At 42.8% G+C, this 15,986-nt stretch overlaps 1 protein-coding gene across 1 annotated transcript in view; it reads left to right on the plus strand.

Annotated features, from left to right (window-relative positions):
- The first annotated feature begins 8,733 nt into the window (after nucleotides 1–8,733).
- The window catches only part of CENPF (centromere protein F), a 57,779-nt gene continuing 50,526 nt past the window's right edge, over nucleotides 8,734–15,986 (plus strand). The window contains exons 1-3 of the mRNA XM_055419077.2: nucleotides 8,734–8,862; nucleotides 11,465–11,667; nucleotides 12,926–13,122. Coding sequence (XP_055275052.2) covers nucleotides 11,506–11,667; nucleotides 12,926–13,122 — 359 coding nt within the window. The 5' untranslated portion in view covers nucleotides 8,734–8,862; nucleotides 11,465–11,505. The remainder of the gene's footprint in view (nucleotides 8,863–11,464; nucleotides 11,668–12,925; nucleotides 13,123–15,986) is intronic.

Here is a 15,986-nt window from a genome sequence, read left to right on the forward strand (position 1 = left end):
TTGATTTACAATATTGTATTAGTTTCTGGTATACAGCAAAGTGAGTCAGTTATTCATCCATATATATCTATTTTTTTCAGATTCTTTTCTTTTATAGATTATTATGAAATATTGAGTATAGTTCCCTCCACGGTATTCTTAGGAACACTAAAGTTTTCCTCCTGGTTTAGGGAATGCCTTCACCTTTTACTGTGTCGAGCTCCAGGGTCAGAGAGGTTGGGAGGGTCACGTGCTTCACTCCATGGCTGATCTAACACTTGGATCAAAACTATTATTGAAAATGAGCTAGACATAAATTGAACTTAAATTAAGTCACAAGATAAAAATACTGTCCTCTCCTTAAGCAAACTTGTCTTGCAAGTTGAGAGATTTATTTTTGGCTACATCATTGCCTGTTGGGGAATTTGGCCCTATACCAGCCACTTTCTTTCTTTGAGGATTAGGTTTATAGCTAAGGAATATATAATGAACAATGCTTTTAATACTATGGAAGAGATAAGCATTAGGTGAGATGTTTCCCTCCTAAAAAAATGCTACTAAAATTTTAAAAGACACATTATTTCATTTCATTCATAAAAGTTACTACTGCTAGAGTCATAAGATGTGTTTTGAGTTTCTGTAAGGTAGCTGATTCCAGAATAATCATGTTTTATCTGTTTATTTTTTAAATTTGCATTTTGGGTTTTTTGTGGGGGGAGGGTCAGTAACGCTTGTGTGAATTTTTAGAAATATCTTGATCTCACTGACCTCAGCTACAAAATAATTTTAGTCTAGTGGTTGTCCAATGTTCATTCCAGTTTCCTGAATTCATCTTTTAAACCTTTTTGAATGTTTTGAATTTTTATCATGTGCACATTATCATTTTATTATTTTGTTAGTAAGAAAGATTTTATAAGCAGTAGGACCATGAGGTATTATTTTTTCCTCTACTTTAAATAAGCACATGTTATTTTAAAAAGAGAGTAAATAAAAACATTAGATCCACCAAGCGAAGGGAGAGAGGAAAGTAGAAGGATGATATAGTAACTCAGGATATATGACAGCAACAATTTTTAAACACTTTCTAAGGGAGACCTGGCATGCTATGATTCATGGGGTCGCAAAGAGTTGGACGCAACTGAGACTGAACTGAACTGAACTGAAGGTACGGTATAGGGGATCACCTAGTGGTAGAACTAGGAAAAGCTTTTTAAAAGTTTAAGATCCTTTTTCCTGTGCGAGAGTCCATACGGATTGCAATCAATTTATTTAAAACATAAGAAGATGTTGAATATTTATTTTTTGTGATCAACTTTATTGAAATCATACTAATAGGTTAAATATGTAAATATTTACCCCCAAGCCTCTCTTTTCTAGAGGGATCAAAAATCCCCTAATATTAAGCTTTGAAAATTAACTCTTGTCTCAAAGAGTATGTTAAATTCATGGTTCCATGGTCGAAAAAAAAAAAAAAGACGCGACTGAGCGACTTTGACTTCACAGTCAAAAAAAGTCTATATATGCACAAAACAAGCATGAAAGCATGATCCTTACGTATCAGAAACCTCTGGTCTAAAAACCATGTTGTTGTTTAGTTGCTCAATTGTATCTGACTCTTTGTTACCCCATGGACTGTAGCCTGCCAGGCTCCTCTGTCCATGGGATTTTTCAGGCAAGATTATTGGAGTGGGTTGCCATGTCTCCAGGGAATCTTCCTGACCCAGGGACCAAGCCCATATCTCCTGCACTGGCTGGTGGATTCTTTACCACTGAGCCACCGGGGAAGCCAAGGTAAATCCATTAGGATTATACTTCTAATTTAACAGTTGAGATAGCTGAGGTTCTGTCTATATAATATAAACTTGAAACTATTTGGGACCAAGATGGAATTTTCACTTGTTGAAAATAACAATGAAACACAAGAGGACGGCAACTTCTGTTCTTGATTCGGTTCTCCCCCAGACAGAGACTGAGGTGGAGGTTTAGTAGTTCATTTGGAAGTAGCTCACTTGGGTGATGACTGAGGAAGCAAAGCGGGGATCGGGGAGACTGAGACGGGGCGGGGGAGGAGCCAGGAGAAGGGGGACAAATGGCAGTCATTACAGCAGATGCCTGTGCTTGATTCCCCCAGCATCTCTCAGAGTCGCCTGTGGGAAAGATGGAGCCCTGTGATGTTGATCTGCCCCCTGACTCCGTTCGTTGAGGATTGCTTCCACATACTGTAACTGCCCCACATCTCCAAGCTGTGCTGTGTACTGACTGAGCAGCCTTCCTCAGCTGCAGAGAAGGCCCCGGAGCAGACGACTGGAGTGACATGTGGCTTGTTGAGGTGGAGAAAGTCTGAGCCGACAGGGAATTCTCTACCACAACTGTGGCTGAAATCAGAGCTGGGCCAGGGGGATGCCATAAAGTGCTAGCTACAGACCACACCTTCTGTTACGCAGATCTGATTGTCCTCTTATTAAGTTCACGTTGTCACTGTACCCTCAAGGTGGTAACGATTTCTAGAAAGGACTCTGTGCAGGAGAAATAGTGGAATGAGGTCACGATGCCTGCTGGTCCCAAGGCCATGACTGATATTCATCAACTCTCTCCTCTACCACTTCTTCTGGATGATCTCATCCTTGGCCAGCATTGGCTGGTCTAATTTATTTGCCTGGGTAGGGGAATCCCAGAACTTCATCTGAGAGGTCAGGCCTTTCACTGTCTTGCCCTTATTTTGCTATAGTGACGGCAGTTGCTTGTTCACTGTTATTATCAAACACAAAGACAGGTAAGGGTGCCCCAAGTATTCCCCTGAGTTCCAGACATATTCTCCACTGCCCCCGTAACACAGCACCAGTGCTGGCTTCTTAGGATAATCAAGACTGAGTAACCTCACCAGTATTGTAACTCCTTTCTCTGCCTGCTATTACATCCACATAAGGGAACCAAAGAGATCAGTTGTAGCTTCTGATTTTGTGGAACCCTTCATGTATCGCTAGGAGTAGTGTGATCCACTCCCCACTTTACCTAGTAGAGCCCACACTAGAATGGGAAGCACAGATGGGTTACTGGGAGTGGTAGTGAGAAGGGCGAATTCCTGTTCCATTTCTTGGCATCTGGATTCTAGCCACGGGGGACACTGCTTGATATGGTGGTTAAAACAGATAGTGAGTTATGGAGGAGATTTTCCCAGGTCTATAGGATGTTGCCTTAGTTGAGCTGTTCATAGGCCATTCCAATCTGGTATTTGTATTAGTTTCCTGAAGCTGCTGTAACAAAGTACAATCAATGGGGTGGTTTAGAATGACTGAAATTTATTGTCTCAGATTTCTGTATTCTAGAGGTTTGAGATCCTGCCATTGGCAGGATTGGTTCCTTCTGAGAGCTGTGAGGGAGACTGTTCCATCCTTCTCGCCCAGCTCCTGGTCATTTACCAGCAATCTTCGGTGTCCCTTGGTTCGTGGCAGCATAACTCCATTCTTCACATGCTGTTCCCCCTGTGCCTCTGTCTCTGTGTCTGAATGTCTCCTTTTAATAAGGACATAGTCCCACTGGATCAAGGGCCAACCAATGACCTCATCTACAAGCTGATGATATCTGAAATGACCCTGTTTCCAAGTAAAGTCACATTCTGAGTTACTGGGAGTTACCACTTCAACAGATGAATTTATGGCAGGGGAAAGACACAATTCAACTCAAACAGTATTAGACCAGCTACTTCCAGGAATACTTTGGCCACCTGATCCAAACAGCTGACTCACTGAAAAAGACCCTGATGCAGGGAAGGACTGAAGGCGGGAGGAGAAGGGGATGACAGAGGACAGGATGGTTGGATGGCATCACTGATTCAATGGGCATGAGTTTGAGCAAGCTTCCAGAGATGGTGAAGGACAGGGAAGCCTGGCGTGCTGCAGTCCATGGGGTTTCAGAGAGTCTGACATGACTGAACGACGGAACAACAACTTCCAGGAAAAAGGTAGGATACAGTAGAACCAGCAAATCCCATAGTCAGGTACACATTTCTCAATAAAAGGAGTGCCTTGATCCGAGACAATCTTATGCAGGATGCTATGACTGTTAATCAGGTATTCTGTAAGCCCTTCAGACAGTACAAATGGTAGAGGCACTGCAGAAGGAGAAGATAAGTCAATATCGGGAGCAGGTATCAAGTCCTTCAGAGTGGAAGGGATCCAATGCGATTGACTTGCCATCAAGAAGCTGGTTGTTTTTACTTGGGTTTCTGAGCGCTCAGTGTCAGTCTTATGATGACAGGTTATGCACCTGATTATGATGTCTGATTATGCACCAGAAATGGTGGTTAGACCAGCTTTATTGAGCCCATGCTGTTGGGTCCACTTACAGCCATCATCCCAGATCCCATGGTTGCTCTGATGATGGGACCATGGTGCACTTGGGTGACTGAGGACATCCGTTGGGCAATCCATCAGACACCTTGTCCATCTCGTTGTGTCTCCTCTGCGGTGGATGCTCTCCAGTGAGTACTGATCTAAGACACAAAGACTTGAATACTTCGTTCTCTTTCCTGTAAGGTCTACCCATAACCCCCTTTTCTAAAACTGTTTATAATATTAATAATTTACTCCTCCTCCTTCCAGGCCCCTGATCAATCAGCCAAATCATTTGCCTAGAGGATCTACCTTTTCTTCCGTGTGACGCAGGCAATAGGCTGTCCTGCTCACAGCTCTGCCCACGGGGTGTTCCCCTTGTGGTGCTGTAGGGAACAGCAGTTTATTTTCAGGACGCCCCAGCACAGTTCTCGAAGTATGGAGCCTTTATTAAAAAAAAAAAAAAATCATTCTTGATAAAAATACTGCTTCAAGAAAATCTCTTGCATACTGGAAAAGGGAAAACCTTTCAGTGGTTCCTTGCTGCTCTGGAAGCACACCGTGAGCTGGAGCTGAGGCGCCAGGACCCACAGAGCTGCCCTCTGCAGGGACAAAGCCCCCCTAGGTGCAGAAGCATTGGCCTGAGTCTGGTGGTCAGGGCGGGGCAAGCTTCTCCCCTTAGTGCAGACTCCCTGCTCGGGGTGTTCCCCTTAGGATCTCTGCTGCAGGAGCATCATGGCTAGTGTGCAAGGATGTCCTGAAAGCCCTGCTGCCCTGCTGATGGTGATGTGATCAGCTGGGTGACCATCAGCACGTTGAGCCAAGCCATCTGTGAATGAGGATCAGGCATTTTCTCCTCTGTTGGCTTGTCTGGGGGAACCTAAAATAATCCGCCTGCAATGCAAGGGACGCGGGTTCCATCCCTGGGTCGGGGAGTTCCCCTGGAGAAGGAAATTGTGACCCTCTTCCATATTCTTGCCTGGAAAAATCCCATGGATAGAGGAGCCGGGTGGACTATGCAGTCTATGGGGTTGCAAAGAGTCAGACACGATGAAGCATGCACGCACGCACTGTAAGATCTCAGATATCCACAGAGACAAAGTCTTGGTGAAACAGAACAGGTGACCGATGGCCACTTATCTATTTATGTAAGTTATTTATGCCATTTGGACCTGCTCGGACCCCATCATAGAATGGTTTGCTGCTGTACCCACTAGAACCCCCAACTTGGCGGGTCTGACAATGCATAGCTAGTGATGGAGACGTCTGATGTTCTCAGGTCAGGTGCTTGGTCTTTAATAAAGACAGCAGCACATCAGGATGCTTTTTTTCAGACGGTGAGTCATTCTCTGTGGAAAAAACATGGCCTTGCTCCGGGATGCTAGGGAGTCTGTGCAATGAATTGCTCCCTGATGCTTGCCAGCGGGTTAGCCTTTTCTGCTATACTCATTTCTAGCATTGTTAGGTTTGCAGAGGACATGGCCACATACAGGGCCCTCCCTTGATTTTGCACAGTAGTGGCTCTCAGCTTTCTGCTGGGCCAATGCTTGAATATTTCTGGTGATATAAATCAAGTGAAATCCAAGTGTGTTGACCACTAATCTCTCACCTAGGAACATAATCCCAATAAAAATTTCAGAAGGCTCTTGGAAAAATTTATATTCTTATTCTATTTTTTTTAGAAAGATAAAGGCCCTAGATTAGATGACACAATTTTAAAAGATCAGAATGTAAATCAAGAATTTATGTTACCTAATTTCATGACTTACTATAAGGTGGCAATAATCAAAACAGTGTGTTACAGATACAGACAATAGAGATCAGTAAAACAGAAGAGAGGCACAAATATATCCTTATTTGTATATTCAGTTAATTTTCAACAAAGGCGCTTTCAAAAAAGAAGGGATAATCTTTTCAACAAATAGTGATAGAATAACTGAATCTCTAGATGGGAAAATGTAAAAATATCAATCCTAATTTCATAACATACGCTCATGAGCTTATCTGAGTCTGACTCTTTGTGACCCCATGGACTGTAGCCTACCAGGCTGCTCTGTTCTGTTCTTTCTTGTTCTGTTTTCTTTGACACCTAATAAATAGTTGAATAATTATCCTGCAAAACAATGCAACTGTAACTATTGTTGGAATTTGGTTCAAATCCCGGAACAGTCAGATACTATACTCATAGAGCAGTGTCTGAGAAAAGTTCTCCTCACCTACCTGCTCCCTCCTCTCTCCTTAGGGCTTCAAGGAGAGTGGAGAACAAGGCCTTTCTCCAGCTGGCAGTTTTATTTGCCAAGATAATTTTAAGTTACCATGTGCAAGGTTACTAGGGAGTTGCTAGGAATATAAAGATGAGTTCAAAAAGATTTTACCCTACAATAATTTTTGAGTCTGCAGGGGGAGCCAGGCAAAAATAGATATCTATATGTATATCTATATTTATCTATCCATCCATTTTAAAACACAGCAAAAATCCTTATAGTGAAGTATAAGCCAAACTCTAGGAAAGGTCTTTCAGGATTTGAAATAGCTCAACTGAAATTCCATCACCTCCACTAGCTTTGTTCTTAGTGATGCTTTCTAAGGCCCACTTGACTTCACATTAAAAGTCTCTTGATGAAAGTGAAAGAGGAGAGTGAAAAGGTTGGCTTGAAGCTCAACATTCAGAAAACAAAGATCATAGCATCTGGTCCCATCACTTCATGGGAAATAGATGGAAAAACAGTGCAAACAGTGTCAGACTTTATTTTCTTGGGCTCCAAAATCACTGCAGATGCTGATTGCAGCCAGGAAATTAAAAGACGCTTACTCCTTGGAAGGAAAGTTATGACCAACCTTGATAGTATATTAAAAAGCAGAGACATTATTTTGCCAACCAAGGTCCGTCTAGTCAAGTCTATGGTTTTTCCCGTGGTCATGTATGGATGTGAGAGTTGGGCTGTGAAGAAAGCTGATCACCGAAGAATTGATGCTTTTGAACTATGGTGTTGGAGAAGACTCTTGAGAGTCTCTTGGTCTGCAAGGAGATCTAACCAGTCCTTTCTAAAAGAGATCAATCCTGAGTGTTCATTGGAAGGACTGATACTAAAGCTGAAACTGCAATACTTTGGCCACCTCATGCAGCGAGTTGACTCACTGGAAAAGACTCTGATGCTGGGAAAGGTTGGGGGTGGGAGGAGAAGGGGACGACTGAGAATGAGATGGCTGTATGGCATCACCGACTCTGTGGACATGAGTTTGAGTGAACTCCGGGAGTTGGTGATGGACAGGGAGGCCTGGCGTGCTGTGATTCATGGGGTCGCGGAGAGTCGGACGCGACTGAACTGAACTGAGGAAAGGTCTAGGGAATTATTTCAAGGGGTGGGTGGGAAGAGCAAAAATTTTAAGAAGTGGCATTTGAGTTGGGTTGAAGGATGAGTAAACTTTCAGTGAAAGATAAAGGGCTGCAGGAACAGCCTAATGGAAGGTACACAGAAAGGCTGGAATCTATTGAGGAGCACAGTAGTGCCAGAGAAATAGTAATTCATTGTTTTGATCCTGTTTTTAGAGGCTTATTTTTAGTTTGTTGCTGTTGTTTAGTAGCTAAGTCCTGTCGGATTGTTTTTGCAAACCCATGGACTGTAGCCTGCCAGGCTCCTCTGTCCATGGGATTCTCCAGGCAAGAATACTGTAGTGGGTTGCCATTTCCTTCTCCAGGGGATCTTCCTGACCCAGGGATGGAAAGCCGCATCTCCTGCAGGTTCTTTACCACTGAGCTACCGGGGGAAGTCCATTATTTTTAGTTTAGGGTACATAAGTACACACACTACTAGGGAGCTTCATAAGAAAAGAGGGGGTTACATCACACGTCCACGGCTTTTCTGGGTACAATCTTCTCCCCTGGAATCGCAGATAACAAATGCTTAGAATCACCTGCATCTTCTAGATTCAATTTCAAAACTCTTCTCTGTGCCTCAGTTAACTTTTAAATAAAAACAAGAATACTTTCTCAAAAAATTGTTAAGAATGACACAGGAGGAAGACTGTCTGGCAGAATAGTACTTTAGTAGATATGTCCTAAATTATATATTTAATAAGTAAGTAGATACGTGTGTGAAGTATTAAAGAGTTTTCACCTGGCAGCCCTCTCCCGCTGGCTGTAGCCGATAGACCACACCCTCCTAATCCGCCGTCCCATTCCCTGCCTTTGGAGCAAACAGCGGTTCTAACGCCTCCCAGCCTCAGCTAAAGCACGTGGGCTCCGCCTCCCCACAACAACACAAAACCCTGTAGCCCCAGCCCGGCCCCTCTGCCGGCTTGGCTTGATTTTTAAATCCATCCGAAAGAGCCAATCAGAGGCAGCCGTTCGACCTCGCGGAAGCCGATTGGCTCACACCCTCTGACAGTGACCAATAGACTTGGAGCCGAGTTCGGTCGGAGGCCGGAAGCGGTCGAATCGAAAACGGGTGGCGGTCGCGGGCAGTTTGAATTGGCCTCTGTGCCCCGGCTCGCGGAGGCTGGACAAGGACTCGCCTTTCAGAAGGGTTGTTTGCCCTCTCCTGCCAGCAAGGTGAGTGTTCGCCTTGGGTCCCAACTCTGGCGGCGGGCGTGAGGGAGCCGCTGGCCTCGAGCTGGGGGCTCCTGGGCGGCCATCCCTGTGGGATGGCGCTTCTGGGCCCTGAAGGTGCCGCGGGCCGCCTCCCACCCGAGGGACTGGAGAATCGGCCCCGGGCCGGGTTCTTAGGGGTCTCGGCGCCCCTGCGCTCCCGGTGAAAGTGGGCTTGCACTAGTGTCAGGAGACCTTGCTCCGTCCTTTGGGGGAAACTGCTTCTTCTGTACCATAAGGGACTTGGAGCTTAGCAGGTATTTCACTGGCAGCCTTTCTGCACCTCCTGTTTGAAATGTGGACATCCGTCTTTTGTCGCTTGGAGGAGAATTGGATTCGAGGGTTTTGATCTGGGCAACGGTTTGGTGTGCCTATTCGTTGCGAGAGCTTTTCTCTCTTGCCTTCGGTTTATCTTCGCGCTTATTGGACTGCGCCTGTGGACCTGGCTTGCGCTTTGTATGGGATGAGGACTCAAAAATAAATGACTTTGAGTCCTGTTCTCGAGCTTGGTCTGGAGGAGCAGGCAGAGTTTTCATTCACAGGCTCCGCGGTGGCACTTTCGGCGGGGACTCGGGTTTCTTGCCGAAGATGGGGGATTCTGATAAAGGGAAAGTGTGAACCCGGCCTGCAGTGCGTGATGTGCGCGAGTCACAAAAGAGTTTCTTTGGGCACTTTATGGGGTTGAGTGATTCGGGCATGGAAAGTGTCCTCCACTTGGTTAAGATAGAAAGAGCATTTTCGGAAGGAGCTAGTCCTGCATATCCTTTTGGCAGGAACCTTGACATCCTGGGCTTTTCTTCATCACCCCACCCCCTACCCCCTTTGCCCGTTTCATCTTGAGGTTTACATTTGTTTTTGTTTTGTTTTTTTGTCCTGTTGCCCCAATGGTTCCATGTAGATTGTTGAATGATTGATACCTTAAATCTGTCGAAGTCCCCTCTAATCAAAATTAGCTTGGGTCTGTTGGTTGCTTTAACCATTTATGTTTTGTTGTATCTTAGACTTTGAAATGTAAAAGCATATAACTTGCCAGTTGTCCTTCTGTTTATTTCCAGTGTCTGTATCATCTTTTTAAATTGCTCCTTTTAATATTTTGTTTACTATGGTGTCTTGATGTAATGCTTTCCATGGCTGGCAGAATTGTTTAGGAGTTATAGTTGTGTGCCTCTGAAGGCACCCCTGAACTCCTGAATGAACTAGCTAGTTTATAATAGACGAGGTTACCCATTTGGGAAATGTAAATTGTCTTCGTTGCTGGAGAGGCATGAGACTCCTAGGAGTAGTTTTTGGGTAGATGGGAATGGGGTTTAAGATACTGTGTTCAAGGAATTAAGGGAGAGGGTAGAATGGCAGAGAAAACAACAATTCCAAGGCTTGAAATTATGTGCTTTCGGAGACCCTCGCTTCTCTTTTAATTTTTGGAAAAAAAATTATTATTCTTAGTACTTTCATCAACTAATTTTTAATCATGCTGATAAATTCCCTTGATGAAGTCGATTGAAACAAAACACTAAAATGGTTGTGGACTTCATTTAGTAAAAAAACAGATTCTCATCCTCTTGCTAAAATAACTGGAAAATGAATGTTTTTTTTTCTTCCATTTAAGTTCTGAAGGCTAATGAGAAAAGAATAATTGCCATACTTTTCTCTCAGCTGATTTAAATTTTCTAAGATATGTCTGAGAAAGAAGTAGGCCATTTCTGTCTTGGTACCATAGGTAGCATTATACAAACAAAAAAGTGTTTTCAGCTAATATGTATGGAAAGCTTATCAGGAGATAGTGTTCTAAAGGTTTAGGGAGCCACCTCCATTATTATTCCCAAATGGGGAAACCAGAGCACAGACCTGTTAAATAATATGCCCAAGGCCACACATCTTGCCTATAGCTGAGAAGGGGTTTGAATCACTGAGGCTATATACATGATTCCTGGTCCCAGTTGGTCTGGAGAATGACTTGACTGCATTTTGCAGTGACTGTCGTGCTAGTATGGCATTCATACTTTGTTCATTCATGCACGGACTCAACAAATGATAATCACGTGGGAGGAGAAAGAGGCACCTGTGCCATGAGAGACTCTGATGGAGAGAAAACACCAGATTATGATGGATGTCCTCAGGGAAGTCTTCCTGGAGGAAGAGGGATGGAGTATGAGGGGGAATTAATGACACGAAGAGAAGAAAGACGAGGATTTGCAAAATAACTTATGCATCTTCTTTGTCCTGTAAGCCCGATTTCCCCAGAAACCTTATAGCAAAAAATTCATACCTTGTATAATGAAAATGAACTGAGTGGCAGAAAGCAGTTGGCTTAATGAGAAGGAGAAAATGAGAAATAAGAAAAACAGAAAGCAAGGTGAAACCAAATGAGCATGTTGTGTACTCCTTCACAGTCAGAGTTATTGGGAGTCACCTTGCAGAGGGTGGCTAGATGGATGCTATACTTTGTTATCTTTTGAAAGAAGTTTTCAGATTTGATTCTCAGAGGTGGTTTTGTAGATCAGTTTGTCTCTGAGGCTGTAAGTTTTGTTTTACTCTGGTAGTTCAACAGTCTGTTTATTCTTTTCAGTTTATTTATAAATGTCTGAGTAATAAAGAAAGGAGAGCAAAATGAGCTGGGCTTTGGAAGAATGGAAGGAAGGCCTGCCTACACGAGCTCTTCAGAAGATTCAAGAGCTTGAATGCCAGCTCGACAAACTGAAGAAAGAAAGGCAGCAAAGGCAGTTTCAGCTTGAAACCCTGGAGGCTGCGTTGCAGAAGCAAAAACAGAAGGTATCCCGAAATGCTGTATTTAAAACTGTTACTGTTTGGATGAGCAGGTTTATCTTGGTCCTTTTTTAGAGAAAGATGATTTTGCCGTCTTCAGGTGGTAATCCTCCTTCCTCTCCTCTGTGGAGTCTTTTTTATCGTGATTACCTTATTTCTCCACCCTCTTTTCCTCATTTCTGCTTACGTGCTCGTGTGTAGGAGTGCTGAGTCCCATTGTCACTTCTCTTAGGGACCATGAATTGGACATTGCTTTTGCATTCAGCACCAACATGGCCAAAAGTCTCTGGCTCTGAATCTGGGGTCAGTATGAGAATACTTTGCAGCCCAAATAGATACTGCTTTTTGGCGGAGGGTGGGGTGGAGAGGGGACTATGCGGCTTGTGGGATCTTAGTTCCCTGACCAGGAATCAAACCTACACTCCCTGAAGTGGAAGCTCAGAGTCTTAACCACTGGATCACCAAAGAAGTCTCCTGCTGCTGCTGCTAAGTCACTTCAGTCGTGTCCGACTCTGTGCGACCCCATAGACGGCAGCCTGCCAGGCTCCCCTGTCCCTGTGATTCTCCAGGCGAGAACACTGGAGTGGGTTGCCATTTCCTTCTCCAATGCATGAAAGTGAAGTTGCTCAGTCGTGTCCGACTTGTCGAGACCCCATAGATACTGCAGCCTACCAGTCGTGTCCGACTTGTTGCGACCCCATAGATGTCCATGGGATTTTCCAGGCAGGAGTACTGGAGTGGGGTGCCATTGCCTTCTCCGAAGAATTCTCCTAGATACTGCTTTCTGACAGTGAGCTTTCACGGTGGAGTTCCCAGATCTCTCCAGGACTAGTAAATGGAAACTTAAGTAGTACTTCTTTCATACTAGAGTAGTAATAAAATTACTGCTTCTAAAATGTTTTGCTAGTGGAAGAATTTTTCAGTTTCTTACACTTACTGGCTTTGGCAACTGAACTTGAAAATGAGTAGGTAAGAGAGGGTTTATAAGGTTAATTTTTTTTAATTCTCGAAAGCATATTAAAGCCTCTCTAGGATTGGTGTGTGTAGACCTAACCAAAGACAGTGTAATACATGACTTTGTAAAACTTTTCTATTAATAAACTTCAAAATGAGATCATCTAGGATTTCTCTATTCATCAAGCATTGGCTTCTGGATTATTACAATCTCAGAAAATTAGTCAAAAGGGTTAGACTCAGATTCACAGATAATGTCTGGTGAGTTCATGAGTAAGTGACGTATTTTCTTTTGAACAATCCCCATTAGGTTGAGAATGAAAAAACTGAGGGTGCAAACCTGAAAAGGGAGAACCAAAGCTTGATGGAAATATGTGAAAATCTGGAGAAGACTAAGCAGAAGATTTCTCATGAACTTCAAGTCAAGGAGTCACAAGTGAATTTCCAAGAAGGTCAACTGAACTCGAGCAAAAAACAAATAGAAAAGCTGGAACAGGAACTTAAAAGGTAACTTTTTTGGGAATAGTATTTATTATGGATGTATTTATCACATGCATCCTTTTTATGTTATTACTACATATTGCAGTTTTTTTCTTTCCAGTGGAACGAACAATGATTTGAGGACAATTCTCATATGCTTCAGTCCTGATGTTACATGGCTCAGGGCTGTGTAAATTCATTAAATGGTTGTTGACTTATTCATTTACTTATTCAGTACATGTTTATTAAGCTGCCTCATGTGTCAGGCACTGTGTTTGTTACTAGGAGGGGGTGCAATGATAAATTCCAAAACTGTCAACAGTGGTTACTGGAAAGATGGAGGGAAGTTAAAACGTGGCTTATATTGATGGCTTGTGTCTTCTCTGCGTGGAAAAGCTGTTGTAGAGGAGAGAACTAGGGAATTCCCAAAGGATGAGGAGCATTGAGAACTTAGTTAAGACTGGAGGCCAGGAATTTATAGTGGGACCAGTCAATAGAGTTGTATGAGGGTTTTTTGTTTTTTTTTTCCTTTAGCATGTGGGATATAAATGCTGAGAAGATATCCCAGAGGATTGATTTAGGGTTTGGGGCAAGGGTGATGGGATGGAAGACAATGGAGTAATTGAGGATGTGGAAGAGAGTGATTGAAGTTGGGTGCCAGCTGGGTGCCACGGAATCTGAGCTGGAGAGGAGGGAGGTGAAGTCTGGAGGACTTTCCCACTGAGATCCCCATCCGAGAGACCCTTCTCCCATCTTACACATTACATAATCAACTCATTGATTTCACTCTGACTGCATATCTGTTCCTGCCCTGGAAACACCTGGACACAGTTGGGGAAGGTGGGGGTGGGGGAAATTGGGATTGACATGTATACACTACCTTGTATGGAATAGATAGCTAGTTGGAACCTACTATAAAGCATAGGGTACTCAGTCAGTGCTCTATGAAGGCCTAGATGGGTGGGATGGGGTGTGGGGGGTAGGAGGGAGGGCTCAGAGGGAAGGGAATATGTATGCATAGCTGATTCACTTTATTGTGCAGCAGAAACTAAGCCCAACATTGCAAAGCAATTGTACTCCAATAAAAAAAAAAAAACTGCTCGTCTTATAAAAGGCAACCAATAAAATACTTGTTAAATGGAAAAAAATCACCAATTTCAATGCTATATTTAAGCAATTTTTTAAAAAGTGCTTATTACTATTTTTCTGTTAAAAAAAATCCCTAAACAATTAGAGGCATTAATCAAAATAAGTTTAATGGAACTTGAGCACTGTTCACTTATAAATGGAATCTTCTCATCTAACAGTGGAAGATTAAAAGCAAAAAAGACTAGCAAATTGCCCCATGTTAATTCTGCGAATGTTCCCCTAGAAATTTTAAGAATAAATTTTATTTTTAAACAACTTCATACTTCCAGAACCAGTTGTTAACACCTTACATAATTGGGGTACAATGACCAAACCAGAAATAAACATTAATTCAGTACTGCTAACTAAACTACAGACCTTATTGGAATTTCTTTCATTTTTCCAGTCATGTCCTGTTTGTACTCCAGGATCTGAGCCAGGATTCCATGTTGCATTTAGTGGATGTTTTCTTTTCTCCCTAAGCTGTATTGGTTTCTTGACTTTTGTAACTTTGACATTTTTAAGGAGCACTAGACCCCTTTATTGTAAAATAGTACTCAGTTTGGATTTGTCTGCTGTTTTTCAACAATGGCAGAGTTGACACTTAGGACTGGATTATTCTTTGTTGTGGAAGGCTGCCCTGTTCACCATAGGATACGTGGAATTCCTGGCCTCCACTCACTGGATGCCAGTAGCACTTACCCCATCTCCAAATTTTGACAGTCAGCAATGTCACCAGGCACTGCCAGATGGCCTTTGGGAGGGCAGAGTCATCCTGGAGAGAGTCACTGGGTCCGACTGAGGCTATGAGTTTTGGTAAAAGTGTCACAGAACCAGTGACATGCCTTTCTCAGTGCCTCATACCAGAGGGTACGTGATTCAGTTTGACTTTTAAACCATCACTTGGTTAGGGTGTTACCTGAATTTCTGGATTGTAAACTACTGTTTTTCCATTTGTAATTAATAAGTATTTTGATACCAAGAACTTTTTTTCCAGGCATAGCTTGCAGTTATTTTAATTCTACCTACAAAGCAAACATATTTTTGAAAGGTAGAACATTTAAAAATTAAGAGTTGACTCTTCATATCTATGAGTTTTGCATCCACAGATTCAACCAACTAGGGTAAAAAATATTTGAAGAAAAAATTCCAGAGAGTTCCAAAAGCAAAAATTAAATTTGGACGCTGACAACTGTTAACATAGCATATACATTATATTGGGTATTATAAGTAACCTAGAGGTAATTTAAAATGCGCAGGATGATGTGCATAGGTTATTATGCAAATGCTACCTATGTGGTTTTATATAAGAGTTTAGCCTTTTCACATTTTAGTATTTAAAGTGAAAGTGAAAGTTGCCCAGCCATGTCTGACTCTTTGCAACACCATGGATTTTACAGTCCCTGGAATTCTCCAGGCCAGAATACTGGAGTAGGTAGCCTTTCCTTTCTTCAGGGGATCTTTCCAACCCAGGGATCCAATCCAGGTCTTCCGCATTGCAGGTGGATTCTTTAGCAGCTGAGCCACAAGGGAAGCACTTTAGTATTTAAGAGGGTCTTAGAACCAACCTTCTGCAGGTACCACGGGTGGATTGCATGCTTGTCTTTTTATGAAGATGATAACTTAGGTGCACAGCAGTCTTTTTCTAATTTTGTTTTCTATCCATGTGGTAAGGTGGCTATTAAGTCGCAATGTTAGAATGATAAATAAATGTCTATTTTGTTCTTTGTTTTCCTAAACTTTGTCTGTCTTGTTCATCACTG

The sequence above is a fragment of the Moschus berezovskii genome, chromosome 17 (assembly GCF_049115385.1).
Source record: "Moschus berezovskii isolate FMDL1 chromosome 17, NW_MosBer_1.0, whole genome shotgun sequence".
NCBI lineage: Eukaryota > Metazoa > Chordata > Mammalia > Artiodactyla > Moschidae > Moschus > Moschus berezovskii.